General features: G+C 45.5%; 1 protein-coding gene across 1 annotated transcript; it reads left to right on the plus strand.

Moving 5' to 3' along the window:
• Nucleotides 1-2,382: 2,382 nt before the first annotated feature.
• pigo (phosphatidylinositol glycan anchor biosynthesis, class O) lies at nt 2,383-10,427 on the plus strand (the record flags this gene model as incomplete). Its single annotated transcript, XM_079235141.1, has 11 exons — nt 2,383-2,860; nt 3,873-4,016; nt 4,116-4,239; nt 4,341-4,500; nt 5,806-5,988; nt 6,074-7,652; nt 7,739-7,942; nt 8,443-8,627; nt 8,709-8,779; nt 9,029-9,249; nt 10,207-10,427. 10 exons carry the CDS (start codon nt 2,383-2,385, stop codon nt 9,156-9,158), a joined length of 3,258 nt encoding a protein of 1,085 aa, XP_079091267.1. The 3' UTR covers nt 9,159-9,249; nt 10,207-10,427.
• Nucleotides 10,428-14,935: the final 4,508 nt, after the last annotated feature.

The raw sequence follows: 14,935 nt of genomic DNA on the forward strand, positions 1-14,935 counted from the left end.
AGTGGTGCAGATTGCTAGAACCATGATTTAAAGAAAATCAGTAAAAAGGCTCTCTCTAAAGCCAGTGTTTGGTTTGTCCGCTCTGGGATACTGTAGAAACACGGCAGCGCTAGAGTGGAGAGGACCAGCTCACTGTCGATATGAACAAAGGCTAATAAAAAAAAAGGCCTCTTCATGATGGAAAGTGTCCCACGGTTTAGTTCATTCACAATTTGGCCGATGTTAGATTGAATATCTCCCTGATCATACTTAAGAAATATGACCTTCTAATTTTTAGTTTTTTTAGGAACACATCCTTTCCTCTTCATTTGTATTCATCTCTTATGTCTTATTTACGAATATATTTATTAAATGACATGACTCTCTGCAAAGAAAGCACGTTTGTCTTTTTCATTGGCTTCTTGGTGCTTACGGGTTTTGAAAAATTATAAATTGGCACATGTATGTCATTTGAGGCTCTCGTGAAATTAAGAGCGCTTGGTTTAGGTTTATGACCTGGGACGTCATGAACTTGTTTAAAAATATGAAATGATGTCAGAGGACGAAGTGAAGAACATTTCATCAGAAAACAGCTGGACTTTCTCAAATGTATTGTCTGGAAAAACCTTTACCTTTGTTGAAGAAAGATTCAGAATCAGCAATGTTAATTTACCATGAAATTTAAAAAAATGGTACGGTCTTGTGTTAATAAATATATTTTACTCTAAATCTGTAGAGGAACTGAACAAATATACCAGAATTGGAATGGTGTTTGTATTTTAATCATTTATTTATTTTACGACTTATACTTATTACAGGGTTTTTACGGTCGTTTTAAAATGGTTATTTCCAGGCCTGGAAAAGTTCTTGAAAAAAATAAAATACCAAAGGTTTTAGAAAAGTCATGGAAATGTGTTGTATTCATATGTTCATTTACGCTGAGTTTGAAATAATGAATATACTTTTAAAAGAAAGACGCTCAAAATATAAGCAGGCATACATACAGGCATCTATATAAATGTTTATTCTTTTAATCAAACTATTCTCTCATTATTTTGAGTCATTTAAAGTTTACTGTACGCTTTGGCATTCTCATTGTTAGTTTAAATACTACATTTTCTATTTTTTTCATGTTTACACTGAGATTTCACAAAATGTTTGGTCATGGAGATTTGATTTAAAGTCATGAAAAAGTCATGTAAATCCATTGGTCAGAATGTGTATGAACCCTGTTATTAGCTTAGCTGTGGTAGCAATTCACAGAGAGAATAAATGACCCTTTCAGTTCCACTTGATTTAATGGAGTTCTTTTTGTTTTTGTTACACCCCAAAATGTACAGTAAAAACGTATATTTGCATATAGCATATTTGTTACATATTACCATTAAAAAAATGCATTTTACACCAACATATTATCATGTATTACTATAAGTTGTCTGTGGGAAATGACGTTTATGACCACTTTGTATTTAAAAGTGTACAATCCACAGAATGGTGAGGGAGTTTTTGATTCCTTGACATAATGACAGAGTGATACATCGTTGCTTGTTTTCTCCCTCTTGTGTCGGGCTCATTCCGCCCTCTTCTTTGCCTCACAGAACCTACGGAAGCGTGTAGTTTGGGCTTTTTCCGAATAAACAAAACATGTATCCAGTATCATTAGTACAATTTTCTCTATCAATTATTTAATTATAAAAAAAGAGAATTAATGATGGCACTTTAGATAGCCGCTGAAACTGTCCTCCTCTGTTTTAGACTTCATATATAAGGTCTATAATTTTAGAATGGGGTTTGCCAATTTCCGGGAAACGCCAGATAGATTTGGGGGTTTTATCCATTATCAAGTTGCGTCTGAAAGTCCGAGTTTAGGGCACATATATGGTAAGCCATTTGGTGTTACATCGAAAACCGCCCGGCGCATATTTCCGCAGGGTTGCATGCGCGCTGAGGTTCCTAGCTGTCACCAGCCACCTAATCTCATTGTACCGGAGTCCACATGAAGGTGAGGGTGGTGTCGCGCAGTTCTCCGTTCACCTGAGACACCTGTGCCCACACCGTGTTGTTTGCACACGCAACACCGCCCCCCCTCCCTCCTCCCTCCGGCCGCGAGAGGACGGAAAACCCGACTGCGACAAGGTCAGTGACGAGCGCGAGACGAGCTAGCCGCGGCTAACAAACGTCAACTTATTACCCGTCTCCTCCTCCTAAGGTTAGCTTGTTATCCCCACCTGTCACGTCTCTACGGCGCGTGCCTTGGCGTGTTTCGGGCTGAATTGGGAACGTGAGGTTTCTGTTAATTTTACACTAGCGCGAGCGTCTCGTGTAGCAGGTGTTACCCACAGTTCATTTGACTTTTTTTTTATTCATTTCATTTTCAACTTGTACTTCTGTGCCCTGTACAGAATGAAGAGGCTCCCGCTGCTGTGGCTGCTCCTCTGGATGTGCGCTCTGTACTCCGTGGGCATCTACCTGTTCGTCGGCGGCTTCCTGCTGGTGAGGCTGGAGGTGAACAGGACCAGCACCTGCGGGGACGTGCTGCAGCCCGGAGAGGAGCCGGCGGACTTCTGCCGCGTGCGGCCGCGCTTCCGCCGCGCCGTCCTCCTCATCGTCGACGCCCTCAAGATCGACTTCGCCTGGTTCGACCCGGACAACGCCGCGCCGCGACCTTACGAGAACAAGCTGCCCGTGCTGGAGGAGACCGTCTCGGCCAGGCCGGCGAACAGCCGCCTGTACCCGTTCCGCGCGGACCCGCCCACGACCACCATGCAGAGGATCAAGGGCTTCACCACCGGCTCCCTGCCCACCTTTGTGGACGTGGGCAATAACTTCGCGTCCACCGCCATCCTGGAGGACAACCTCATCCACCAGTTTGGGCAAGTGGGTGAGTAGTTTCACATTGGTTCTGCAGGGCTGGAGAGGGACACGTCAGGGTTCTTACGGTCATGGAAAACCTGGAAAAGTCATGGCATTTAAAAATGGTTATTTCCAGGCCTGGGAAAGTCCTTGAAAAAAATAAAATCCCGAAAGTTTTGGAAAAGTCATGTAAATGTCTTCTATTAATGTGTTTATGACGCTCATTTACGCTGAGTTTGAAAAAAAGAATATGCTTTTAAAAGAAAGACGCTCAAAATATAAGCAGGCATACATACAGGCATCTATATAAATGTTTATTCTTTTAATCAAACTATTGTCTCATTAATTTGTGTCATGTAATGTATACTGTATGCTTTGGAATAGTCCAAGTGGAATACTGTAAAGTATGTTCTGGATTTTAGATAAATGGTTTAAAATATGAGGGAGAAAAAAAATGAATGCACCTCTTTATTTAATTTAGTTTTAGATCTTATTTTATTGTATTTAAATTAATTATATTTAATGTATATAGCACCTTATACAGACCGACTAGTTCAAAGTGCGTTACAACAAACCGATTAAAACGTGCACATAAAACAAAGCAATATAACAAAGCAATAAAACAAAAGAAGGCACATGAAGAAGGCACATTTACTTTTTAACAAAATTGTTATAAAAGTTCACAGAGCTTGCGTCTCTTCATAGCCTCGGCTTGGGAATTTTGTAGTTTGGTGGTTGGTTACAAATGTCTGGAGCTGCTGGTTTTCTTCTTTTGTGTGATAGTTTGTATTAAAAAAAAACACCAAAGAAAGCCTGGAGGGATCATATAATTATCTTTGCTTCTGTTATCTCTCTTTTGGTGTCTCTTGTTAGCTCTATGACCACAGATGTAATTGTTTTTCTTCTGCTTGCATCGTACTTAATTCCACCTCAACATCTATTTAAGCTAAAAGTGTGTTGTTGTGTTTGACGCATTCAGAGTCATTTCTGACTGGCCTTTCTGGACTTGTTCTGTTTAAAAATGCGTCTCCCCTTCACAGGCAAACGCGTGGTGTTCATGGGCGACGACACCTGGGAGAACCTTTTCCCAAAGAAGTTCCACCGCTCTCTGCCCTTCCCTTCCTTCAACGTCAAGGACCTGCACACGGTCGACAACGGCATCCTCCAGCACCTCTACACCACCAGTACGTGTTCACGCCTTTGACTCCTGCGCTGTCCTTGTGCTGTGCTTGTGCTCACGTCTCTCCGTCTGTCCCTCGCCCTTGTTTTTTTATTTTTGACAGTGGTGGGGGATGATTGGGACGTCCTGGTTGCCCATTTCCTCGGAGTGGACCACTGCGGTCACAGGTTCGGTCCCGACCACCCGGCCATGGCCGACAAGCTCACCCAGATGGACGGGGTCATCAGGTCAGGCTGCAGGCTTTGTTTCCACATCTCCGTTATCCCCCCAGTCCCTCTCCCTCCGGAGTTGTTCTCTGACCTCCCCTCTGCGTGCATTTCCCCTCCAGGTCTGTAATCGACCGGCTGCAGAACGACACCCTGCTGGTGGTGATGGGGGACCACGGGATGACGGACACCGGGGACCACGGCGGAGATAGTCAGAAGGAGACGGACGCCGCCATCTTCCTCTACAGTCCCTCCCCTCTGTTCTCTGCGCTGCCGTCCCAGGTTGGTGGGAGAGTAGGAGCCTCCTCCAAAGCTGGTTTTAACATGAGGTGGTTGATGATGGAGTTTTTATTTTGTGGTCGAGAAGATGAGTTTCATGTCTCAAAAAACGACTTTAGTGCCGTTTTGGACAAACATTTAGTGGAGGAATCAAAAGGGGTAAAGATGAACGTACAGGTCTCTTTAGTCTGTTTTCACAAGGACACATTTTATACAAATATATGAAACGTCAAACCACTTCGTCCACGGTCGTTTCTTTTCAAGGTCGGCCGGGCATTTCCACAAATCTGCTAAATTTGCTGCCTTCTCTGGGACAAAGACGGACCTCGCTTTAGAAAAGGGAACTTGCCCTCTGATTTGCATAAGTGCGAGTGAAGCGTTGCATACACACAAAATACTACCACTGCAAGGAGAAGAGCGATTATTAGACGCAGTGCCCAATGAGACACGGAGACGCTCAGTCATTCATCAGTCAGTTATTCTTCTCTAGTAGGTTAAGCTGTGCTTGCAAGGATTGTAATTACAGGCAGTTTAGCCTGTAATTACATTATTCAAAAGTTACCTGCAGATTTTTTTTTTTTCTTCTGAAAACACATTTTCAATTTCGAAATTGTAAAAATGTAGCTAATTACAAATTGGAGTAGAGTTGCACAAAAAGTTGCTCAGTTAATGTTGAAATAAAAACAAGTTTTTGTCTAACTGGAAGAAAAATATGCTGCTGCTAAAAGTAAAAACTGTTTTTCTATACATTTTTATTTTGTAATCTTATATTAATTCATCAACCTCTTAACTACAGCTGGGTCATTAGCAGCAACACAAACTTTACCAATGCTGAGTAACTTTAGCACAAATGCACCCCCGTGTGGCCACATGTGGTAATTACGAGATAAGAGCATATTGAGTTTGCCTTCATTAGTTGAGCAGGACCACAATCAGAAAAAACAGAAAACATGAATCCAGTGAACGCAGCACATCATTAGTTCAGTGAGACACACCTCTATCTAAAGTTAGCTAACATTATCCACTGTTAGCTGCTCGTCCTACCAGACCAGGTGAGGCTGCAGGGACTTAAGCCCTGAATGCAATGATTTGACAAAGGCTTTGTTTTATTGTTTATAAATTAAAGTTTTCATTTAAATCCTTTCTTCTTCATTTTTCAAACCCGGCAAAGAAAAAGATAGTCAATGCCATTCGTTGGTAGATGTACCACCTCACAGCTGCTAAAATTGGATTTTTCTGACAATTATTTGTGCCAAATCACAGCTTAAAAAAGAGTGGTCATCTCTCTTATTTTCCTCGCGTTTGCAGAGCGAGCCAGACGTGGTGCCCCAGACGGACCTGGTCCCCACCCTGGCTCTGCTGCTGGGGGTTCCCATCCCGTACAGCAGCGTGGGGCAGGTTCTCCTGCCCGTGTTCCCTCCCCATGGGCAGACGGAAGGCGCAGTTGGAAGTCTCAGCCAGCTGGAGGCGCTGTGGATCAATGCAAAACAGGTAGTCTGCTCGCTTTTAAAAAGGGTGTGTGCACGTGTGTCTGTGTGTCTGTGTTTCACCTTTTGTGACGGTCCTGTTTCTGAAGGTCAACCGTTTCCTGGAGACGTACTCCGGCATGGCCAAAGACATCCCACCAGAGAGCCTCTCCCAGCTGAAGGCTGAGTTCTCCAGCCTCTCCTCCGAGTACCTCGCCACGGTTCGACAGGGTCGGCCCCCCTCCCCGCAACTGGCCGCCTTGCTGCAGGCCTACCTCACCTCTGTCAGGGACACCTGCCGAGCCACCTGGGCTCAGTTCAACCCGCTGAAGATGGCCGCGGGCCTCATCATCCTGGGCCTCGCCTGCCTGACGTGTCTCGTCCTGTCCGAGCTGTCCCACGTGCTGCTCAGGGAGGACGGTCCCGGACTGAGGGCCCCCGTCGTCGCGGCGCTGGTGGCGGCGGTGTGCGCGGCCGCCGTCCAGCTGAGGGCGCGGGGCTACATCGAGCTGGCGTGGTGCCTGGCCGCCGCCGCCCTCAGCTCGGAACTGCTCTTCCTCTGGAGAGCTCGCCGATTCGGACCCGCCGGCGTGGAAAAGAGCGGGTCATTAGTCGCCGGCTGGCAGCGCCTCCTCGCCCCCCACCTGCTGGTGCCGCTCCTCCGCTGCGCCTCCCTGCTCTCGGACAGCTACGTGATCGCAGAGGGCCGCGCCGTGACCTTCCTGGTGTTCTCCCTGGCGCTCTACATTCCCATCCGTCTCAACTGGGACGGCCTGCTGCTGCCGCCTAACCACGACCCCCTGAAGGCCGCGGGGATCCTGCCTCCTCCGGCGCTGTCGCCGTCGACGGTGCGGAAAGAAGGCTTCACCCTCCTCGCCTGCTTGGGGCTCCTCGTCGGCAGCCTCTACCTCTCCCTCTCCTTCCACGCCTGTCGGGAAGAGCAGGGCTCCTGCCAGCCGTCCCCGTTCCTCTCTCCCCTCTCCCGGTTGCAGGACAGCCGGCTGAAGAACCTCCACTACGTGCTCTCCGTCTTCGCCCTGGCCCTGTGGACGTATCTGCTGCGCCGCTTCCTCCGCCACTACGGCAACCTGAACTCCGCGAGCGGGGCGGTGTTCGCAGCCCGCTGGGTCCTCCTGCTGCTGTCCGTGTGCCTGGCGCTGTACTGGGCCGTCAGCGCCACTCCAGAGGACAGCTTCAGGAACCTGGCCGAGCTCATCAGCCTGGCCCAGCTGGTCCTCCCCAGGGCCGCCTTTGCCCTCCTGGGACTGGGGCTGTCCCTGATCTGGCTCGACCCCCTCACCGTGTTCGCGAAAACCAGGGCCGCGCCCTCGGGCCGCAGTCAGTCGCTACCCCCGCCGCGCTACCGAGCCAGCACGGGCATCAGCCCCCAGGCCGAGCTGCACCACCTCATCCCGCAGATCTACCAGCGCATGCGGCGCTCCCTGGAAGACGAGGAGCCGAGCCGGGCCGTGGAGGCGGACGGCCGGCCCGCCGTGGAGGCCTACGGACTGGGGACGGTCTACTCGGCCCCTTTGCTGCTGTTCTGTGGCCTGCTGGGCATCGGCCTGCTGCTGCTGCACCCAGAGGGCATGGCTCTGTCCTTCCTGCTGCTGCTGCTGGAGATGGGCGCCCTGCTGCACATTCACGCCTCCTCCACCACCCTCACTGTCCCGCATGCAGCGTGTTCCGGTGAGATACTCACCTTTCTTTCTTTGCTTTGTTTGTCCCTTACCTCTCCCTCCTCTCTGTGATCTGATTCATGTTGTTCCCCTCAGGTGGCTTCAACGTGCCCTGGACTCCAGTGGTGATGTGGTCGCTGGCCGCCACTCAGTTCTTCCACGCCACGGGTCACCTTCCCACCTTCCCCTCCATCCAGTGGGGCGCCGCTTTCGTGGGATTCCCCAACGGACACACGGGAACCATGCTGCCCGCCTCCCTCGTCACCCTCAACACTTTTGCCTCGCACATCTTGTTCTCAGGTAGATATAAAAAGAAAATGTGAGAGTTTAATGTGATTTTTAAGATGAAGATTTAGAAAAAATAAATCGGCTATTCACAAAAGGCAATACATTATAAACAAACAAAGAATAACGAATACGAAGAAAGAATATTTAAAATAAAGAAGTATATCATTCTAAATACATAAAATACATGTTATAAAAGCCTGTTGTATACAGTTCAGAAAACAAGTTGAACACGATTTGAAATCAAGAAATGGAATAGCCTCCCCCCGAAAAGCGATGGTACACTGCTTTTATTAAAATGCAAAAGCTAAAACAAATTATTATTCTGACTATTATCTATGATTATTCTCTGTGTGTGTGCATGTGCGTGTGTGAGAGAATTAAACCTTCAATACATAGAGCAAATTAGAATTTATCTAAAAAAGATAAAATCCAATGACGCGGCTGATTTCCGGAGTGGTCAGTGATTCGGTGCAGGGGATAAAACTGAACCATCCGTGTCTCCTTGTCCTCAGTGGGTTGCCCGCTGCTGCTGTTCTGGCCCCTGGTGTGTGAGGTGCGCGGGGGCAGGACAGGAAGAGCCTGCGGGGATGAGGGGGAGGACGCCGTGATGGAGATGAGGCTGCGGGAAAACCCCCAGCAGTTCAGCTCGGCTCTGCTGCAGCTCTCAACGCGCTACCTCTTTATTCTCGGAGTACAGGTACGCCGCGCTTCTTTGGTTCAGAAGGCCCCCAATCTATTTTTTCCTGCCGTGTGAGTCATGTCTTTTTCTCTTTCTCAGGTCTTTGCGTCGGTCTGTGCCGCCGCCATCCTCAGGAGACACCTAATGGTGTGGAAGGTTTTCGCGCCCAAGTAAGTCTCGCTTACAGCACAGGCCTCTTAGGGTACGGTGCACATATGGGAGGGCCTACTTTTACTTTACCGTTGACCAGTGGTTCTCAAATGGGGGTATGTAGAGGCACTCCAGGGGGTACATGAGATCAGCCAGTGTTATTCCTGCTGGGAGATGATATATTTTCTTGATTAACAGAACATTATACAGAGTTTACTTTAGGTTGAAATTAGAGAGCTACAGCCGTCTGTTTGTCTCCTTCCTTCCAGGTTGATGTTTGAGGCCTCGGGGTTCCTGGTGAGCTGCGTGTCTCTGCTGATCGGCGTCACATTGGTGCTGCGAGTCGACGTGGCCGTGGGCCGCTGGTTTAAGAGACTTATCCCCGATGCATCCAGGTAGCAGCGGCTGCTGCTGCTGCTGCTGCTGCTTTACCACAGAAGCCCACCAGAGCTCACTGTGCCTCAGAGCAAACGGACACAGCGCTGTCACTGTAAGATTATTTTTTTTTTTTTACATGGATCCTTCACAACAAAATAACAAAACATTGCCATCCGTGTCTAGCGCAAGGAACCCACGTAGCTCCGTTTTGAGGGCTCTGTCGTGCATCACCGACCGCCTCCTCTTCAACCAGAGGGACTAGAGGAACAAATGTTGGACTGACTGCATCCTGAGTCACATTGAGGACAATAAGCTTGTAGACCCGCCTCACCCAGCTCATGAGGTCGAAGGCCTTTTTATTTATACGCGGTCCGAGAAGGAGCGGCAGTTTCTGAATGTCTCTCCTAAAGTCCTGTTTCCTTAACTCGGAGCGTGGATGAAACCTTCCGAGGACAGACAGGCTTGCAAGTGGGTCACGGTGCAGCAGCCAAAAGGGCTTGACTAAATGCATACGCAAAGCCGTTTACACTCGTTACATAACGGTCACAGCTGGCTAGCGACAGCATTTAAACAAAAAACAATTGGCCTGTTGCAAGTTAAATATTATTAAGAGGGGGAAGAAGAAGAAAAAATAGAAATAAATGAAAATGAGCAATTTTAACAACCGAAGCCAATTTGCCACCCGATGTCTGGAGCTGCTTCCTGATCAATTTGCAAGCAGATCTGCACCATTTGGTGAAATCAAAGAGCTGGAGGAACTTTTTGTATTTTCAGGATGTTAAAATAACCAGAACATCTGGTTACTGCCAACTCGCATTGTATTACTGTGAACGTTCTTTTTTTTATTTTTATTAATTTTTCTGAAGTCTTCTTAATCTGTTTTGATTCTATTTATAATTCAAATTCTTTTAATAACTAATGATACGTTTGAAAAATTAAACTTTTGTCTTAACTAGGCCTCCTAGATCTTTTCTCTGGAATAGGTGCCTTTCCCCTTCTGTATGATGTCATTACATTTACAAATCCAGGACCTGCAGAAAATGCCGACGGTTGGTTTATTATTTTGCAGGAGGTCCTGAGTCCGTGTGAGATCTGTTACTGTCCTGCAGCTCCAGCTCATCAGCTGATGCTGGATATGGGAGGATGTTGCATCGGCTGCAAAGCAATAGCACTGCTGGGGTACGGGATTTAGAGCGGCCGCTGTAGTGATGCTTCGGCTAGGTTGCGTGATGACGGGACACTTTTTCTTGTTCTAAAATGTTTAATATATTATCATTTGATTAATTAAGATTTTTAAGTTTTTCATTCTGTAAAAAAAAAAGTTCATATTAAAATGTAATAAAACTTTTTTACGTGACTTCTTGGTCTCGCTATGATTTGGATGCATCTCCAGATTCCCCTGATGCGATATCCTGTGCATTCCCCCGGTTCAACTTTAATCATTGTTGCAGCACCAACTATTCATATGCTGCTCAAAAGTGGTATTTAATGTTTCGTTTATCGATCCGGGGACTTGATGGACGGGTGCTGCCATGAGTTTTACGGCCCATCGGTCGCGGCTCTTTATTCATTATTCACCGGGGCTCTTCCACATTCCCGCTTCCCATAAACCCTGAAGTCGTCAAACTTCTCACTTCTACGAGCGAGCAAAGGTCAAAGGTCAAGAAATGTAATGATGTAGCTTTCCAAGCCACTGCTACTGAATAAAAAGTTCAGTGCTCAACACAAGCTTAAGATATTTAAAAGTTTTTGTCATACGTCAGTCAATGCCACTCTTTAAAAAAAAAAAGAGAAGCTTTTACGTATTAAATAAAGGTGGTTGCTATTGTTGGATTTTTACTTTATCTCTGAACAAAACGTGTAAGTGTCATAAACTTGTTTGCCACAGAATTGATTTTCTGCAATAATCCAGAATGCAAAGGAAGGATCCCATTGGGTGTTTAGTGTCGTCGTATAGGAACCAGTGGAATAGACTCACCGGCCACTTCTTTGGTAACAGCTGTTACAACTGACCTCAGGGTTCTATGTTCTGACCTCAGGGTTCTCTGATCCCAGGGTTCTATGTTCTGACCTCAGGGTTCTATGATCTGACCTCTTGGGTTCTCTGATCCCAGGGTTCTATGTTCTGTTTTCAGGGTTATCTGATGTTAAGGTTCTATGCTCTGACCTTAGTGTTCTCTGATCTCAGGGTTCTATGCTCTGACCTCAGGGCTACACAAACATCTAAATCAGCCAATCACGTGCCATGTAGACTTGGTGAAGACAATCTGACGAAGCTCAAACGGGGATGGAACCCATAACGTCTCTAATGAGCCAGAAGAGCTGGTTGGATTATTTTATAAACTATCAATCCACTGGGAATGACCTTGATTGGAGTCGCTCTGAAGATGTAAATTCATTTAGAAAAACAGACGGAGCGTGTGGATTATCGCCCGTCCAGGACTGCATGAGGGCGCGTCCCAGCAGCAGCTTCTTTGACGAACACTGTGGTTGCGCAGTCGGCAACAACGATGCACTTCACTGTGATTTGTTGCAGACGAGGCTGGCACTTCCTATGGCGGCTTCATCTACATTTACTCAGACAAGCTGCTTCCAGCAGAGAGCTGAGAGTCTTCTGCTGCCGGTAAAAACAACAGGGCTCACGGATGAACTCTTGTTTGAGCTCTAATCATGCCAGGTCAAATAAAAAAGAAAAGACTTCACGTTGCTGTTTGAAGCTTTGGATCTCTTCTTATTTGATATGAGGAACACCATTATGACCGCAGAGCAGCTTTCAGTGCTCGTCTAATTGCTCCATCATTATCGGATGAACGTGCCCTTTGGACAACAACCCGGGTGGTTCTGCTTCCATCGGCTATTAAAGTCAGACCAATTTTGTGTTCGGGGGATGGAAAAAAAACCCATCCGGCTGCCCTCTGATGTTTTGCACTCTCGAGTTCGGCGAGAACGGCTTCATCTTTCCAGCGAGCGGCGCGCACATAAAACCGGTTTGATGATATCCACCAGCACTTTGCGGGGCTCCTCTGAAGAGAGAGAATGGGATGCAGAGGGGGTGGATTCAGCCGTCACGCCACTTAACTGATACAAGACCTGTGGAAAGGCAAGACATTGAGTCCAGAAACTTGGTGTTTAAAAAAGGGAGTTGTGTACAGGCGACACCAAGAGCAACATAAAACTAAAAAAAACACTTTATTCCAACGAAATGTAGGCACACAAGTGTGAAAATCATTAAAAACATGTTGAATGCTAACATTGAAAATAGATTGTTTTTTATGTGGCTACAGGAATGATTTTGCAAGACTGTAAGAGTTTTAATTAAATAAATAACAAGTCTTTCTCTTACCAGTATTATGTTTAATATCCTCCACACCGTGTTTTTTGGGTGGCGGAGTGTTTTGCACTAGAAACCGTGATTCGTCAAATTGCAACCTATGCATCGTGTTTATTTTGCATTATGAAGCCCTTGGAAAGGACATTTGCATCTGGGGCGGGAAGGTCGGACCAGCAAAGAAAGCTGCCACTCAGAGAGGTAATTGCTGAATGTAAATACATTGATTTGCCGGTGCTGAAAAAAAACGGCCATGAATTGTATTAAAATTCATGACAATCTTTGGGATTCTGATGAGAGAAAAACGTTTTTTGAATGAAAGAGAAGAAATGCTGTACAATCACATGATGTGTGTCTGAAAATCATATTGATGGTGTTTGAATTGTGATTAGAGACTTGACGGTTTGACCTATTTTAACACCAAAGAATGGGTGATTACGACACTTTACAAAACAATGCAATTCAATAATGTCACAATATAGACATTTCCAGATAATCACACCAAGTAGCATATAATGACACTCATCAGGGTGGCATTGTGTCTCAGGTTCTTGTTCTTTTACAGCAAACCCTGTGTTCAGTACAGATTCAGTAAAAAAGAAAAAAAAAGTTAAATCAACAAACAAAGTGAAGTAAGTAAAATATGTATAACTACACACAAAGACACTGTATAAAGTCAGAAGTCGTGAGGAAGGATCTTCAGAGGCACAAGATTGGGTTTGCAGTCTGCAGTTATTTCAGCTTCTCAGGGGTCATTTCAACATCATTTTGTATTCTGCCTGAATAACAATGCAATGCACTCTGCACTGATGGAGAGAAAAAGCCTCTGAAGAGACATTTTACTCTGCAATGTCTGTTTTTAACGAAAAAGAAAAACAGCTGGAGCTTCCAGTGATTAAAAAGACAATTAATATGTATTTCTACATTTACCAGATAAGCTGTTGGTTCCCAGTGATTTTTGTTGAATTGAATTCCATGGACTTTAATTGGATTTTCTCTCTATTAAGTCTATTTTCCTATCATACCTTGTGATGCCTGTGACGCATTCACAATTCTTACTTTAACCTTTCCCTTCTCTGCTTCAGGCCGAACCCCAGGCCTCAACTCAACCTCAACTTAAACTTAATTCTAGCAAAACAGAATCACCTTTTGGCGATACATTTTTCTGATAATGTTCTCACACACACTAAACCTTGTACCTCTGTACTTGTGAGGACCCTTACCCTTAAAACGGTTCTAACTGTGAACAGTGGAATGAGACCTTCTCTCAAACTCTGAAGGACACAGATTCATCATGTTTTCGTGTCATTCTTTATTTTTGTGAGACAGCTGCGGGCCGGAGGCGTCACGGTTACGGTCCGTCGGTACCATTTCTAGAGAAGCGCAATATCTCTAATGGAAAATCCCAATCTCACATTTGGGCAAAAAACAGACGAGCCGACAAGAGTGTTGTGGTCACAAGGTCACCGCGACCTCAGAATAGACGTCTTTGGCCGTAACTCAACAATTCACACTAATTATGGCACTCTTATATTTTGGATTTAAACGGTAAATCTAGTTTTTAATTATAGAGTTTTTAAATAATAACGCCGACCACTTATTCCGTTGTAAAGAGCCATTAAAAAGAAACCATTACAACAATAGAAAAGACATTTTTTAAATAGTCATAATAGCTGTATCTGTAATAATAAATACACTGGAAATGTAGTATGTGCATACTGTAAATAAGAGGAGAGGAAATCAGTTATACCGAGGGCCCCTATTACCAATCTACAGACATGATCTATAGGCTATAAACACACACACACACACACACACACACACGCACACACACTGCATGTATATCAAACTGGACATACTCCAGTTGAGGGTTAATGGTCTTGTCTTGCACACAATTTGTAGAATAAATGAGCTTCATGCTTGAAGGGATTTTCAGCGAGAGAGAACATACACACGACTGTAAGACACACACACACACACACACACACACACACACAGGAGCCGCAGCGTAACACACCATGTGCTGTAGGTGAGCGCTGCCTCAGTGACATGCAAAGCCAAAGGGAGAGATTCATTTTCTAAATGACGTGTGTGTATCCACGCTCGGAGACAATTTGTTGCTTGAACGCTCTGAGTTGCCCCCGCCACCCCTCAGACACAGGTAATGCACGCTGTAGAAATGTGACAACTTTGCAAGTCAAAAGTTCTAAATGGCAGTTTCTGGAATTTAGACGGAAAATATCTTAAAGAGGACAGCAACAGTGTTAACAACCAGCCCGGGAGAAGAAGTCCAAAAAGAGATCTCCCCCTCCCTGGATGGCTCTGGATCAGAAAGTTAGTTCAAAGAAAGTTAAGAATTGGATTATAATACAACTGTATTATAATTAAAATAAGTCTGTGAATAGCATGGAGAAAAAAAAGGAAGAATGTGAATTAAAATGTTAGTTCAGGATCAGATTTGGGAACAATG

Source organism: Taurulus bubalis (assembly GCF_910589615.1).
Source record: "Taurulus bubalis genome assembly, chromosome: 19".
In the NCBI taxonomy this organism is placed as follows: Eukaryota; Metazoa; Chordata; class Actinopteri; order Perciformes; family Cottidae; genus Taurulus; species Taurulus bubalis.